At 42.3% G+C, this 16,061-nt stretch overlaps 1 protein-coding gene across 1 annotated transcript in view; it reads left to right on the top strand.

Moving 5' to 3' along the window:
- The window catches only part of LOC135525511 (gamma-2-syntrophin-like), an 89,050-nt gene extending 76,244 nt beyond the window's left edge, over positions 1 to 12,806 (top strand). Inside the window, exons 14-16 of the mRNA XM_064953183.1 lie at positions 9,574 to 9,666; positions 9,826 to 9,936; positions 11,086 to 12,806. Coding sequence (XP_064809255.1) covers positions 9,574 to 9,666; positions 9,826 to 9,936; positions 11,086 to 11,211 — 330 coding nt within the window. The 3' untranslated portion in view covers positions 11,212 to 12,806. The remainder of the gene's footprint in view (positions 1 to 9,573; positions 9,667 to 9,825; positions 9,937 to 11,085) is intronic.
- Positions 12,807 to 16,061: the final 3,255 nt, after the last annotated feature.

Here is a 16,061-nt window from a genome sequence, read left to right on the forward strand (position 1 = left end):
AACATAGTTGGCCTTGTACACTATGAAGGACATAGTTGGCATTGTACACTATGAAGGACATAGTTGACATTGTACACTATGAAGGACATAGTTGGCCTTGTACACTATGAAGGACATAGTTGGGCCTTGTTCACTACAAATAACGTAGTTGGCCTTGTACACTATTAAGGACATAGTTGGCCTTGTACACTACGAAGGACATAGTTGGCATTGTTCACTACAAATAACGTAGTTGGCCTTGTACACTATGAAGGACATAGTTGGCCTTGTACTCTACGAAGGACATAGTTGACATTGTACACTATGAAGGACATAGTTGGCCTTGTTCACTACAAATAACGTAGTTGGCCTTGTACACTATGAAGGACATAGTTGGCCTTGTACACTACGAAGGACATAGTTGGCATTGTTCACTACAAATAACGTAGTTGGCCTTGTACACTATGAAGGACATAGTTGGCCTTGTACTCTACGAAGGACATAGTTGGCCTTGTAACACTATGAAGGACATAGTTGGCCTTGTACACTATGAAGGACATAGTTGGCCTTGTACACTACGAAGGACATAGATGGCCTTGTTCACTGCAAATAACGTAGTTGGCCTTGTACACTATGAAGGACATAGTTGGCCTTGTTCACTACAAATAACGTAGTTGGCCTTGTACACTATGAAGGACATAGTTGGCCTTGTACTCTACGAAGGACATAGTTGGCCTTGTAACACTATGAAGGACATAGTTGGCCTTGTACACTATGAAGGACATAGTTGGCCTTGTACACTACGAAGGACATAGTTGGCCTTGTTCACTACAAATAACGTAGTTGGCCTTGTACACTATGAAGGACATAGTTGGCCTTGTTCACTACAAATAACGTAGTTGGCCTTTTACACTATGAAGGACATAGTTGGCCTTGTTCACTACAAATAAAGTAGTTGGCCTTGTACACTATGAAGGACATAGTTGGCCTTGTTCACTACAAATAACATAGTTGGCCTTGTACAGTATGAAGGACATAGTTGGCCTTGTACTCTATGAAGGACATAGTTGGCCTTGTTCACTACAAATAACGTAGTTGGCCTTGTACACTATGAAGAACATAGTTGGCCCTGTTAACTACAAATAACATAGTTGGCCTTGTACACTATGAAGGACATAGTTGGCCTTGTACACTATGAAGGACATAGTTGGCCTTGTACACTATGAAGGACATAGTTGGCCTTGTTCACTACAAATAACGTAGTTGGCCTTGTACACTATGAAGGACATAGTTGGCCTTGTTCACTACAAATAACGTAGTTGGCCTTGTAACACGATGAAGGACATAGTTGGCCTTGTTCACTATGAAGGACATAGTTGGCCTTGTACGCTATAAAGGACATAGTTGGCCTTGTACACTACGAAGGACATAGTTGGCCTTGTAACACTATGAAGGACATAGTTGGCCTTCTTCACTACAAATAACGTAGTTGGCCTTTTACACTATGAAGGACATAGTTGGCCTTGTTCACTACAAATAACGTAGTTGGCCTTGTTCACTATGAAGGACATAGTTGGCCTTGTTCACTACAAATAACGTAGTTGGCCTTGTACACTATGAAGGACATAGTTGGCCTTGTTCACTACAAATAACATAGTTGGCCTTGTACACTATGAAGGACATAGTTGGCCTTGTACACTATGAAGGACATAGTTGGCCTTGTTCACTACAAATAACGTAGTTGGCCTTGTACACTATGAAGAACATAGTTGGCCTTGTTCACTACAAATAACGTAGTTGGCCTTGTACACTATGAAGGACACAGTTGTCCTTGTTTACTACAAATAACGTAGTTGGCCTTGTTCACTATGAAGGACATAGTTGGCCTTGTACACTATGAAAAACACAGTTGGCCTTGTTCACTATGAAGGACATAGTTGGCCTTGTACACTATGAAGGACATAGTTGGCCTTGTACACTGTGAAGAACACAGTTGGCCTTGTACACTATGAAGAACACAGTTGGCCTTGTACACTATGAAGAACACAGTTGGCCTTGTTTACTATGAAGGACACAGTTGGCCTTGTACACTATGAAGGACATAGTTGGCCTTGTACACTATGAAAAACACAGTTGGCCTTGTTCACTATGAAGGACATAGTTGGCCTTGTACACTATGAAGGACATAGTTGGCCTTGTACACTATGAAGAACACAGTTGGCCTTGTACACTATGAAGAACACAGTTGGCCTTTTACACTATGAAGAACACAGTTGGCCTTGTTTACTATGAAGGACACAGTTGGCCTTATACACTATGAAGGACATAGTTGGCCTTGTTCACTATGAAGGACATAGTTGGCCTTGTACACTATGAAGGACATAGTTGGCCTTGTTCACTATGAAGGACATAGTTGGCCTTGTACACTATGCATGACATAGTTGGCCTTGTACACTATGAAGGACATAGTTGGCCTTGTACACTATGAAGAACACAGTTGTCCTTGTTTGCTAAAAATAACGTAGTTGGCCTTGTACACTATGAAGGACATAGTTGGCCTTGTTCACTATGAAGGACATAGTTGGCCTTGTACACTATGAAGGACATAGTTGGCCTTGTTCACTATGAAGAACACAGTTGGCCTTGTACACTATGAAGGACATAGTTGGCCTTGTTCACTATGAAGGACATAGTTGGCCTTGTACGCTATGAAGGACATAGTTGGCCTTGTACACTACGAAGGACATAGTTGGCCTTGTAACACTATGAAGGACATAGTTGGCCTTCTTCACTACAAATAACGTAGTTGGCCTTTTACACTATGAAGGACATAGTTGGCCTTGTTCACTACAAATAACGTAGTTGGCCTTGTTCACTATGAAGGACATAGTTGGCCTTGTTCACTACAAATAACGTAGTTGGCCTTGTACACTATGAAGGACATAGTTGGCACTGTTCACTACAAATAACATAGTTGGCCTTGTACACTATGAAGGACATAGTTGGCCTTGTACACTATGAAGGACATAGTTGGCCTTGTTCACTACAAATAACGTAGTTGGCCTTGTACACTATGAAGAACATAGTTGGCCTTGTTCACTACAAATAACGTAGTTGGCCTTGTACACTATGAAGTACACAGTTGTCCTTGTTTACTACAAATAACGTAGTTGGCCTTGTTCACTATGAAGGACATAGTTGGCCTTGTACACTATGAAAAACACAGTTGGCCTTGTTCACTATGAAGGACATAGTTGGCCTTGTACACTATGAAGGACATAGTTGACCTTGTACACTGTGAAGAACACAGTTGGCCTTGTACACTGTGAAGAACACAGTTGGCCTTGTACACTATGAAGAACACAGTTGGCCTTGTACACTATGAAGAACACAGTTGGCCTTGTTTACTATGAAGGACACAGTTGGCCTTGTACACTATGAAGGACATAGTTGGCCTTGTACACTATGAAAAACACAGTTGGCCTTGTTCACTATGAAGGACATAGTTGGCCTTGTACACTATGAAGGACATAGTTGGCCTTGTACACTATGAAGAACATAGTTGGCCTTGTACACTATGAAGAACACAGTTGGCCTTTTACACTATGAAGAACACAGTTGGCCTTGTTTACTATGAAGGACACAGTTGGCCTTGTACACTATGAAGGACATAGTTGGCCTTGTTCACTATGAAGGACATAGTTGGCCTTGTACACTATGAAGGACATAGTTGGCCTTGTTCACTATGAAGGACATAGTTGGCCTTGTACACTATGCATGACATAGTTGGCCTTGTACACTATGAAGGACATAGTTGGCCTTGTACACTATGAAGAACACAGTTGTCCTTGTTTGCTAAAAATAACGTAGTTGGCCTTGTACACTATGAAGGACATAGTTGGCCTTGTTCACTATGAAGGACATAGTTGGCCTTGTACACTATGAAGGACATAGTTGGCCTTGTTCACTATGAAGAACACAGTTGGCCTTGTACACTATGAAGGACATAGTTGGCCTTTTACACTATGAAGGACATAGTTGGCCTTGTACACTATGAAGAACACAGTTGTCCTTTTTTGCTACAAATAACGTAGTTGGCCTTGTTCACTATGAAGGACACAGTTGGCCTTGTACACTATGAAGGACATAGTTGGCCTTGTACACTATGAAGAACACAGTTGGTCTTGTACACTATGAAGAACACAGTTGGCCTTGTTCACTACAAATAACGTAGTTGGCCTTGTTTACTATGAAGGACACAGTTGGCCTTGTACACTATGAAGGACACAGTTGGCCTTGTTTACTACTAAGGACATACGGTGCATTCGGAAAGTATTCAGACCCCTTGACGTTTTCCACATTTTGTTACGTTACAGCCTTATTCTATAATGGATTAAAGGCATTTTTCCCCTCATCAATCTACACACAATACCCCATAATGACAAAGCTTCTTTTATTTTGCATATTTATACAAAATGTAAAAACAGAAATATCTTATTTACCTACGTATTCAGACCCTTTGCTATGAGAATCAAATTGAGCCCAGGTGCATTCTGTTTCCATTGATTATCCTTGATGTGTTTTTACAACTTGATTGGAGTCCACTTGTGGTAAATTCAATTGATTGGACATGATTTGGAAAGGCACATACCTGTCTATAAAAGGTCCCACAGTTGACAGTACATGTCAGAGCAAAAACCAAGCCATGAGGAATTGTCCTTAGAGCTCTGAGACAGGATTGTGTCTTGGCACAGATCTGGGGAAGGAACCAAAACATTTCTGTAGCATTGAAGATCCACAAAAACACGGTGGCCTCCATCATTCTTAAATGGAAGACGTTTGGAACTAACAAGACTCTTCCTAGAGCTGGCCACCCGGCAAAACTGAGCAATCAGGGGAGAAGGGCCTTGGTCAGGGAGGTGACTAAGAACGCGATGGTCACTCTGGCAGAGCTCCAGAGTTCCTCTGTGGAGATGGGAGAACCTTCCAGAAGGACAACCATCTCTGCAGCACTCCACCAATCAGGCCTTTATGGTAGAGAGGCCAGACGGAAGCCACTTCTCAATAAAAGGCTCATGACAGCCTGCTTGGAGTTTGCCAGAAGGCACCCAATGGACGCTCAGACCACGAGAAACAAGATTCTCTGGTCTGATGGAACCAGTGGTGGTGGTTTCAGAAAAGCTCTCAACAGAGTTGAACTTGGGCTCAATATCCTGTGGTTTCATATCGGAGTTGAACTTGGGCTAAGCCCGGAACTGAAAACTGATTGGATGGGCTTCAGCTTTAAAAAAATCAACCATTATTTAGGACAAACCTACACTGTCTGTCCCTTACATCTTTACATGAAGTTAAGTGTTTGTGGCCACCCATATGCAAAAGTAGTGGCCCCAGCCGACTTGTAAGTCGCCTTGGACAAAAGCGTCTGCTAAATGGGATATATATATATATATATATATATATATATATATATATATATATTATATATATATATATATATATTTAACCCTTATTTTCCCAGGTAAGTTGACTGAGAACACATTCTCATTTACAGCAACAACCTGGGAAACAGTTAAAGGGATGAGCCAATTGTAAGCTGGGGATGATTAGGTGACTGTGTGAGGGCTCGATTGGGAATTTAGCCAGGACACCCGTTTAACATCTGATCTGAAAGACAACAACCTACACAGGGCAATGTCCCAAATCACTGCCCTGGGGCATTGGGATATTTTTTTAGACCAGAGGAAAGGGTGCCTCCTATTGGCCCACCAAACACCACATCCAGCAGCATCTGGTCTCCCATCCAGGGACCGACCCTGCTTTGGTTCAAAAGCAAGCAATGGGATGCAGGGTGCTATGCTGCTGGTGTTGGTGCATTCACATTAAACTTAGACAGGGTCATACTCATGAGCCAATTTAATATATGTTTTTTGTTGTATTATGTTGAGTAGAACGACAGCACTAACCCTATCTCTGGAATAGACGTTTCTTAAAACCACTGCATGTTGAAATCTACCAATCCCTGTTGAGAAAGCTGTCCAATTAGCAACGTGTAGTCTGTGTTTAGCGTGACACAACAAATTATCACACAAGGATTTTTTTTTCTTTACATGGCAACTCAATTTCATCCAGGCACCTCTGTGGGGAAGAGGTTATTTTTAAACAGCAAGACACTCAAAGAGTCCAACTGCATTCACTGTTCACTGTAGTCAATCATTAAAAACAGCAGGTTTCCCCACCAGCCTTGTGAGAGAGAGAGAGAGTGTGAAAGGAGCAACACCTGAAATTCACAGCAAAATGTGCCAAACAAAGTGACCGAAGCGGTAAGGAACAGTAGTTGTATGCTTTTTGAGTTCAGCTTCGTTTGCTGAAGAACGGAAACATGGGGAAGATGGGGTTTCTGGGGTGGTGGGCGCCTCTTTCTACACAGCACCTTATTCATTTCCACAAAGATCTACACTTCACTACAGAGACACTCCTCACGCATCACTGCTTTCGATAAGACTTGTGAAAAGCATTATGTCACACTTTTGGTTGTTCTTGTCAGGGCAGTAAAATGGAAGGCTACAGACTGGAGGCACCCCTGTAGATATTTCACTTTGTTCTTGAAATGTTATATTGTCAGGTTCTGAACAAACAGAGTAAAAACTCAAACTGACAACTAAGGAAAAGCTCAAACCAAGTTTATTCACCCACTGGGTCAAACAGCTGCAAAGACAAGTTATGATTACACAAGCATAGCTATTTTATAACCTCTTACTAGCTTGGGTCAACTCCTTACACATCTAGACAGCCAATACACATCAAATCAAATTGATTTAGTCACATGTGCCCGAATACAACAGTTAGAGTGACTATATACAAGGGGGGGGGGGGGGTGTATCGGTACAGAGTCAATGTGTGGGGGGCACCGGATCGTCAAGGTAATATGTATATGTAGGTACAGGTGTTAAAGTGACTATGCATAGATAATAACAGAGAGTAGCAGCGGTGTGTGTGTGTGTGTGTGGGGGGGAATGCAAATAATCTGGGTAGCCATTTGTTTAGTTACATCTCTGTTGCTCGGCAGGAACTTAATTGGTTCCTCCCACTGGTGTAGTTATGGCCCTGCCTTGTGCTAACACCTTGATGGGCGTGGAAGTCGTTATGCGTGACACAAGGCTGCAGTAGGAGGGTCGTTGGGGTGGGCCCCTCTGTGTGACATAGGACTGCAGTAGGAGGGTCGTTGTGGTGGGCCCCTCTGTGTGAACATAGGACTGCAGTAGGAGGGTCGTTGTGGTGGGCCCCTCTGTGTGAACATAGGACTGCAGTAGGAAGGTCGTTGGGGTGGGCCCCTCTATGTGAACATAGGACTGCAGTAGGAAGGTCGTTGGGGTGGGCCCCTCTGTGTGAACATAGGACTGCAGTAGGAAGGTCGTTGGGGTGGGCCCCTCTGTGTGAACATAGGACTGCAGTAGGAGGGTCGCTGTGGTGGGCCCCTCTGTGTGAACATAGGACTGCAGTAGGAAGGTCGTTGGGGTGGGCCCCTCTGTGTGAACATAGGACTGCAGTAGGAGGGTCGTTGTGGTGGGCCCCTTCAGCTGAAGCTGGCCTGCTTATCAGTGACGACCTGTTGCCCTTCAGCTGGCCTGCTTATCAGAGACGACCTGTTGCCCTTCAGCTGGCCTGCTTATCAGTGACGACATGTTGCCCTTCAGCTGGCCTGCTTATCAGAGACGACCTGTTGCCCTTCAGCTGGCCTGCTTATCAGTGACGACCTGTTGCCCTTCAGCTGGCCTGCTTATCAGAGATGACCTGTTGCCCTTCAGCTTGCCTGCTTATCATGGACGACCTGTTGCCCTTCAGCTGGCCTGCTTATCAGTGACGACATGTTGCCCTTCAGCTGGCCTGCTTATCAGTGACGACATGTTGCCCTTCAGCTGGCCTGCTTATCAGAGACGACCTGTTGCCCTTCAGCTGGCCTGCTTATCAGTGACGACCTGTTGCCCTTCAGCTGGCCTGCTTATCAGTGACGACCTGTTGCCCTTCAGCTGGCCTGCTTATCAGTGACGACATGTTGCCCTTCAGCTGGCCTGCTTATCAGAGACGACCTGTTGCCCTTCAGCTGGCCTGCTTATCAGTGACGACCTGTTGCCCTTCAGCTGGCCTTCTTATCAGTGACGACCTGTTGCCCTTCAGCTGGCCTGCTTATCAGTGACGACCTGTTGCCCTTCAGCTGGCCTGCTTATCAGTGACGACCTGTTGCCCTTCAGCTGGCCTGCTTATCAGTGACGACATGTTGCCCTTCAGCTGGCCTGCTTATCAGAGACGACCTGTTGCCCTTCAGCTGGCCTGCTTATCAGTGACGACCTGTTGCCCTTCAGCTGGCCTTCTTATCAGTGACGACCTGTTGCCCTTCAGCTGGCCTGCTTATCAGTGACGACATGTTGCCCTTCAGCTGGCCTGCTTATCAGTGACGACCTGTTGCCCTTCAGCTGGCCTGCTTATCAGTGACGACATGTTGCCCTTCAGCTGGCCTGCTTATCAGTGACGACATGTTGCCCTTCAGCTGGCCTGCTTATCAGTGACGACATGTTGCCCTTCAGCTGGGCTGCTTATCAGAGATGACCTGTTGCCCTTCAGCTGGCCTGCTTATCAGAGACGACCTGTTGCCCTTCAGCTGGCCTGCTTATCAGAGACGACCTGTTGCCCTTCAGCTGGCCTGCTTATCAGAGACGACCTGTTGCCCTCCAGCTGGCCTGCTTATCAGAGACGACCTGTTGCCCTTCAGCTGGCCTGCTTATCAGAGACGACCTGTTGCCCTTCAGCTGGCCTGCTTATCAGAGTCGACCTGTTGCACTTCGCCTCCCTCCTTAGAAACATTGATATTAAACAATAACATGTTTGAACAGAATATTAAGTTTATGCACTCCCCCTTGTCTCACTCAGTAACTTTCCATACACCTCAGATCCTATCCACCCTCCATTGACCCCAACCTATACATTCCTAATACATGTAAAGTAACCAATACGTTCTAGTAATGTAGCATGAATAAGTATATTTTAACTAGTTGAGAAGAATTCTCAATTGACACAATCTAAATTCCTCTCGAGCATATTGGATTGAACACACCTGCAGCAATAGCAGAGCTATATAAATGGATAGCCTATTTCTGCATTGCACGTTCACAATTATGTTTGTTGATCCTTTAAGAGGGTTGGGTGTATTCAAAGCTCAGAGGAAGTTCAAGCATTGGAAGAAATTAATTTCACAATAATCCATATGTAGACTGTACTCTGACCCCGACAGCAGTTCCTAAACTTTCACACACAAAAAAAGCTTAAACAGGATCCCCTAACTACTCATTTTGTAAACCATCCACCTAAGATACTCCCTCAATGAAAACACAATGAACATGTACATTATTTCAACATTTCTTCAGTAGCTGCTTTCCCCCCCCCCCAGATGCCCCTCCCCCCCCCAGATGTTTTGTTGTTGCAGAGAATCTTTTTACTTTGAGATGCTTCAATAGACTGACATATTGAATCTTTCCGTTACACAATGTTTATGTTGAAATGTCTGATTTGTTCTCTAAATACCGATCTTTCTCTCAACAGTCAAAGACCTACATGTGCAGCAGCCAGAGTAAAGTACTGTGTTTGACCATAGACTTTGGATCTGGCTTCACTTGTTCTGAGAGCTCCTCGAAGGTGAGTCATCGTTCATTCACTATTCTAACTGAATGTTCAACAGGCTATACAGTAGGGGGGGGGGGGTATTATCCATGCTAGACTGGTTAATACCTACTGTTTATTAATTAGTTAGTAATAATAAACCCTTGCTCTATTGTCAACTTTTATCCTCTGTAGAAGATATTATGGAGATACAAATTCTCTCAACTGAAAGGCTCCTCTGATGATGGGAAAACAAGGGTGAAACTCCTCTTCAAGAATTCTGAAAACAAACAGATAGAGATGAAGGTACACTCTATACTCCTCTGTAAACCGGTCATCTCTGTGTACCTGTCGCAAGACCCACTGGCCGATGCTCATTTGTAAAACCCTCTTAGGCCTCACTCCCCCATATCTGAGATATCTACTGCAGCCCTCATCCTCCACTTACAACACCCGTCCTGCCTGTCACATTCTGTTAAAGGTCCCCAAAGCACACATATCCCTGGGTTGCCCATCCTTTCAGTTCGCTGCAGCTAGCGACTGGAATGAGCTGTAAAAAACACTCAAACTGGACAGTTTTATCTCTTCATTCAAAGACTCAATCATGGACACTCTTACTGACAGTTGCTTCGCGAGATGTATTGTGGTCTCTACCTTCTTGCCCTTTGTGCTGTTGTCTGTGCCCAATAATGTTTGTACCATGTTTTGTACTGCTACCATGTTGTGCTGCTGTTGCCATGTTGTGTTGCTGTTGCCATGTTGTGTTGCTACCATGCTGTGTTGCTGCCATGCAATGTTGTTGTCTTAGGTCTCTCTTTATGTAGTGTTGTGTTGTCTCTCTTGTCGTAATGTGTGTTTATATCCTATATATATATATTTTTTATTATTATTTTTAATCCCAGCCCCCATCCCTGCAGGAGGCTTCTTTCTTGCCTTTTGGTGGGCCGTTATTGTAAATAAGACTGACTTGCCTAGTTAAATAATTAAGGTTAAATAAAATAAATATCTACTCAAGTTCCATTGCATTGCAGTGACCTCTCTGAGGAGTGTATTGGTAGACGGCAGAATGTTAGAATACTGTGTTCCACAGAAGGCTGGTGGCACCTTTAAATCGGGGTGGTTTTCATGTGTTTGTTGACATTCCCTTCACGTCGTTCCAGCCATTACTATGAGCAGTCCTCCCCTCAGCCACCTCCACTCCTGTGGACACTTAATAAAATCAGCTTTTGCTACCTCATCAATATATAGAATCAAACTATCTCTGGTAAATGCCATGTTGGGAACCACGAGAGTAATATTATGAACTAATATTATTGTTTTTTTGTTGTTGTTAGTAGTAGTAATAAATACAAGTGCCTATTTGTTACAAAATGTTGTTACATTTTGTAAAATGTTATGCAAACTCTTAAGAGTAATTATTATAATTTGTATTCAGTGTTTTTCTTTCCATTGCAGGAGCTGGAGTTTGGCAATCTGACGGCAGTCCTCCATTGTATTCATTCTTTTATCGCTTCCAAAGTGGCCTCTGTGGACCCTGTCTTTGTCAACAGTCAAAGCATCTCTGGAAAGTACATGATTTAGACACTTCCTGGTGTTGTCATGTACAGTTTAGTCACATGAGCTAATTGACTATTTTATGCACATTCAAATTAAATTGATGTATATCTTGTTCCTGTTATTTTTGTAAGGCTCTTGTTAAATAATAATAAGGAAAGTATTTTAAAAAACCATATTTGACTTTGGAAGTAGAGGATATTTATACTAATTGGTTGTTATTGACATTACAGTATGAATATGCTCAAAATTATAGATTTTTTTTTCCATGTAGAAAAATATATTCATGGGTTGCATGTTTCGTCACAATATTGTTTTGAGCGTTCGTTTTGAACTGATTGAGCATTTTACTCAAAGCATTGTCAATGAGCGCTGATGAAGATTTCATCATAAGTGCATTACAGTAGCTTGGAAATTCAAAAGGAGGTGAATAATTAGTAGGGAAACCTTTTGTCATCGTTTTGACGTCACCAGATTGGCTTTAGATGCAGTGTAACGTTAGCTAGCTAGCTAAAATTGAGGAAAGGCCACCAGATTGGCTTTAGATGTAGTGTAACGTTAGCTAGCTAGCTAAAATTGAGGGAAGGCCACCAGATTGGCTTTAGATGCAGTGTAACGTTAGCTAGCTAGCTAAAATTGAGGGAAGGCCACCAGATTGGCTTTAGATGCAGTGTAACGTTAGCTAGCTAGCTAAGATTGAGGGAAGGCCACCAGATTTTAGCTAGCTAACATTACCATTTTTTTTTTACAAACTTTGATAGCTAATGACAACATTGCCATTTGTCTACAGTACATTTGACGACATGATAATTCTGGCAATGTTGTTTCCTACTAAATATTTGATTACTTTATCAGTCATCATATTTCCAGGCACTATCGTGTAATTTAGACGAAACAGTAGAGCTTTAGAGCACCACTATGGTGGCGCCGATAGAGGGCGGCTTGAGAACGTTCATGACGGCATGACGTGACCCAGTGACGGAGGTACAACCTATGAATAGGCCTACAGTCACAGAGGGTTTCTATGTTCTCGTTTTGAATTCATGTGTAGGTTATTTGTTTTCTCCATATTTGCAAAGTAAAGGCAGAACAGATTATACTGTACAAATCAATACACGTGAAAACATTTTGAAATTAGTATTCTACTGGGCTATACTCTCTGGTTGATTTAACTTATTCCACGACTTCAGCATGACTTCAGAGCGTGGCTGCTGCGTGATTTTGGAAAAAGAGTGTCTAGAGAGTTTTGTGTTGAGGCGCACAAATGCAGGGCTTGGTGGAGGCCTTCATGACACCAGAGGGTGTTTTAGTTTATGTAGACAGTCACTGCTAGTCACTGATATTCTCCCATAACAAAGCGTTGTGTGGAAGGACACCGGGGAAGAACATGCAGGCTTATTGTAGCAAAGCTATCTTAGGATACCGTATCTGTCAGATGACTAAAATGATAGTTTAGGAAATGAAATCAACATGTATGTTTTAAGGTTGGTAATCTTTTACTTTATGAAGCCATGCAGTCTGACAGTCATTACAAATGCTTACCATCATACACATCTGTGCGTATTTTCACTCAGCCTCTTGTTTTTATTTTCTATTACTAAATAAATCCCAAATCATTCCTCCTTGTTGTCAAATGGTCTTTTAATGAATTCTGCGCCCTACCTTAAAATGTTCACAGCTATTGATGGTGGAAATAAACGCAGACTAACAAATCAATATTCTTGATTTGCTGTGGAACAAAGGCTGCCTGAGAGTCTTGAATAGGGTAAGAAGGAAATTGAGACCAGTGACAGGAAAAACTCTTTCTTAAATTATACAGCAATAACATTTAGCTGAAAACTTTGTTGTCCTGTTCTTAGATCCAAAATGTTGTTTACTGGGGCTCTGCTTGGCATTTGGTTTTCCTAATTGGAGGATGGAAGGTATTCTGCCACCTACCCGCTAGCTTGACTTTGATCAGATTGCTAAGTTTTGTTTTGTTGAGCTCTGTATGGAATGTCTAAAGAGCCAAATCAAATGGCGAAGAAACAACAACAAAAATGCATGACTGAATTGTCTGCTGTATGTTCCAATGCTCTCCAATTGTCTTTCAAATCCATCTCATTAGATGGCCAGTCCCTCAGGTTCTGCACTGCAGGGGCAACCTCCAGGCACTTCTTCTCAGTGGTTCAGAATGTCACACCACGTGCAACTGCCGGTGCACAATCTTTCACTTTTTCTATACACTGTACCTGCTAGGCCAGGGCCTCCCAGCCGGTGCTAAACAGGCACTGGTAATAGAAGGCGCTGTACAACAGGCTCCTAAATAGTACCTCTCACACCTGTAGACTGAGCCATTTGCACCGTTAAGGTTTCTTCCGTAGCACCATCATTTTTTGGGGTGAAGACAAGTGCAGAAACAAAAACCTGAACCCGATATACAGAATGTCTCTGTGAGAGAAATCAAGACACCATGAAGAACAACAACAAGATGGAGAGTTTCAACGAACATCCTGAAGACATGGACCATGTCCTTCCGCTGAACTGAAGTCACGCCTGCTTGGTAATGCTATGCAGTTTCATCAGCAATTTGTCAAGTACAGAGCTCAAGTGCCTCACTCAATCTCCCGGGGGGCCATGACACCCACTCTTGACGAAAGAGGCAACAGTAAGTTCTGAATGCTAACTGAAGCATTTGTGATTAGGGGCGTCTGAGGACATCTCCAGGAGAACTAGTACTTACTCTCTTATTACAAGAAATCCTGAAGGCTGTTTTAGAGAATTAGAAAAAATAGGTTACTGTACTGTTAAATTAAGCCAATTACAAATGACAGCGTGTGAGGAGAGAAGTATATGGGAGCAGCAGCGTGAACATAAAAAAATATCTGAAAGAAACGCATAACATCTGTGGACACACAGTTAGCCACTGTAGTGGAACCAAAACTGCCTGACAAAAAAATATCCAACCTTGCGAGGAGATAAATCACTATCAACGCAGCAGGACTACAGGGAATAAACAGTGTCAGTCGCTTGGACACCAACAATACATTGGGAGGCATTCTGATGTTAGCAAAAGCCTTCTATTAAAATTACATGTCATACGATTGTACATTTATGCAAAATCTTCCATTGTAACGGTTACCACATTACAAAAATAACATCTCAGAATTTTACAAATATATCTAATATATAACATGGCCAGTATCTAAATGTCATTACTCTATAAAATACAGGATGGTACCTTTCTTATTGGTAGAATGGCAGTGATGTTTCCTGCTCAGACATAATAAAGACAAGGTAATCTCACGCTGAGTCAGAAAGGTCATTTCCCTTTCTTTTTCCTAGCTCAAATAAGACTTTCATGCACAATTCAATGGCAAGACATGCATGGTGAGATACACAAGAAGAATAAGTTACATCCCTTCTTGACGTGTCTCTGTCTTCTAGATGCGTAGGCAGTGCAGGCAAAGTGTGCAGCTAAAGAAAACAAGGTTTGAAGTGTTTCTGCAACGTAGTCAGCCAAGTATAACTGAACCTCTTATAAGGCCAGACACTATGAAACCAGACCAACAAGACAGTTTTCTCCCTGCCAACAAACGACAAGAGTCTTCTCTGAGCAAAACGTCAAAAAGGTGGGCAAATATGTTGTTCGATCGCAGCTTTGGTGTAACTTCTTGAAATACTCATCATAGCAGTTACTGGGAGTTGCTTTAAACATGTCACACATAAATAATCTTTTTTTTATCACATTCAGCTCACAGTGGATTATCTAGTGCTTTTAAATTAACATAGTTACTCATGAAAAAGTTGTTTATATATATATATATATATATATATATATATATATATATGTATATATTTCTGCGATTGACTTACTGTACATTCAGGTATCACCAAACCATGGCTGGACATTTCAACCTGATTAAATATGCCATTGTATACTGCGCATTTCTCGTGAGGTTTTTAAGTGACGAGGCCAGAAGCTCCAAACGTGAGTACTACCTCTTTTGTTTGGTTATTGTTCCTATCGATTATTTTATTATCTGTACATGATTCAATTAAACACAGATGCATTTTGTATTTTGCACATATTCTATTCGTGTCAACTTTACCACCCAAGGACATAACAAACTTATATAATACTATGGATTATATAATTGAGAAGTTGGTCATGAGAGAACAGGAGGATGGGGAGGATGAATTAGACTGTTCTCTAATGACCAACTTTTACCTGGCAGTCTCCCTCCCAATAGGGATTTGCTAGTGCGATGTATCTCGGGGAGATTGTCAGGGAGGAAATGCAGCTATTAAATAGGGCATATTAAACATTCATCTTTTTAAAAAAATTTTTTTTTTAATATCTATTTGAAGAAAATGAAAACCTACGTGATAGTTGATATGAGAAGGGTATCAGATGTGTGCAATTGAAAGCCTTGTGAAAGTGACATGTGACTGCTCATTCTCAAGCGCCATTTGTCTGAGGGGTTATTTCCTGGATCACATCAGTCTGTATTGGGTTCAGTATCTACTTCCTCCTCCACGGAATGTCATGATGTCATACAAGTCACTTCGGGTAACCGAGAGAGGTTACTAATTATCCCCTGCTCAGCCACATTAGGTGCCATTCAAAAGATATATACAACTTTCCTTCACTGCTTTACAGGAGATAACAGTGTCACTGTCACTTTATTTTATATTGTATTATCAGTTAAGAACAGATTCTTATTTTCAATGACGGCCTGGGAACAGTGGGTTAACTGTCTTGTTCAGGGGCAGAACGACAGATTTGTGTCTTGTCAGCTCGGGGGTTTGAACTTTCCGGTTACTAGGCCAACGCTCTAACCACTAGGCTACCTGCCGCCCCTTTCTTCTTCAAATTACTACTTTATTATTTTCAT

Source organism: Oncorhynchus masou, chromosome 32 (assembly GCF_036934945.1).
Source record: "Oncorhynchus masou masou isolate Uvic2021 chromosome 32, UVic_Omas_1.1, whole genome shotgun sequence".
Lineage (NCBI taxonomy): Eukaryota > Metazoa > Chordata > Actinopteri > Salmoniformes > Salmonidae > Oncorhynchus > Oncorhynchus masou.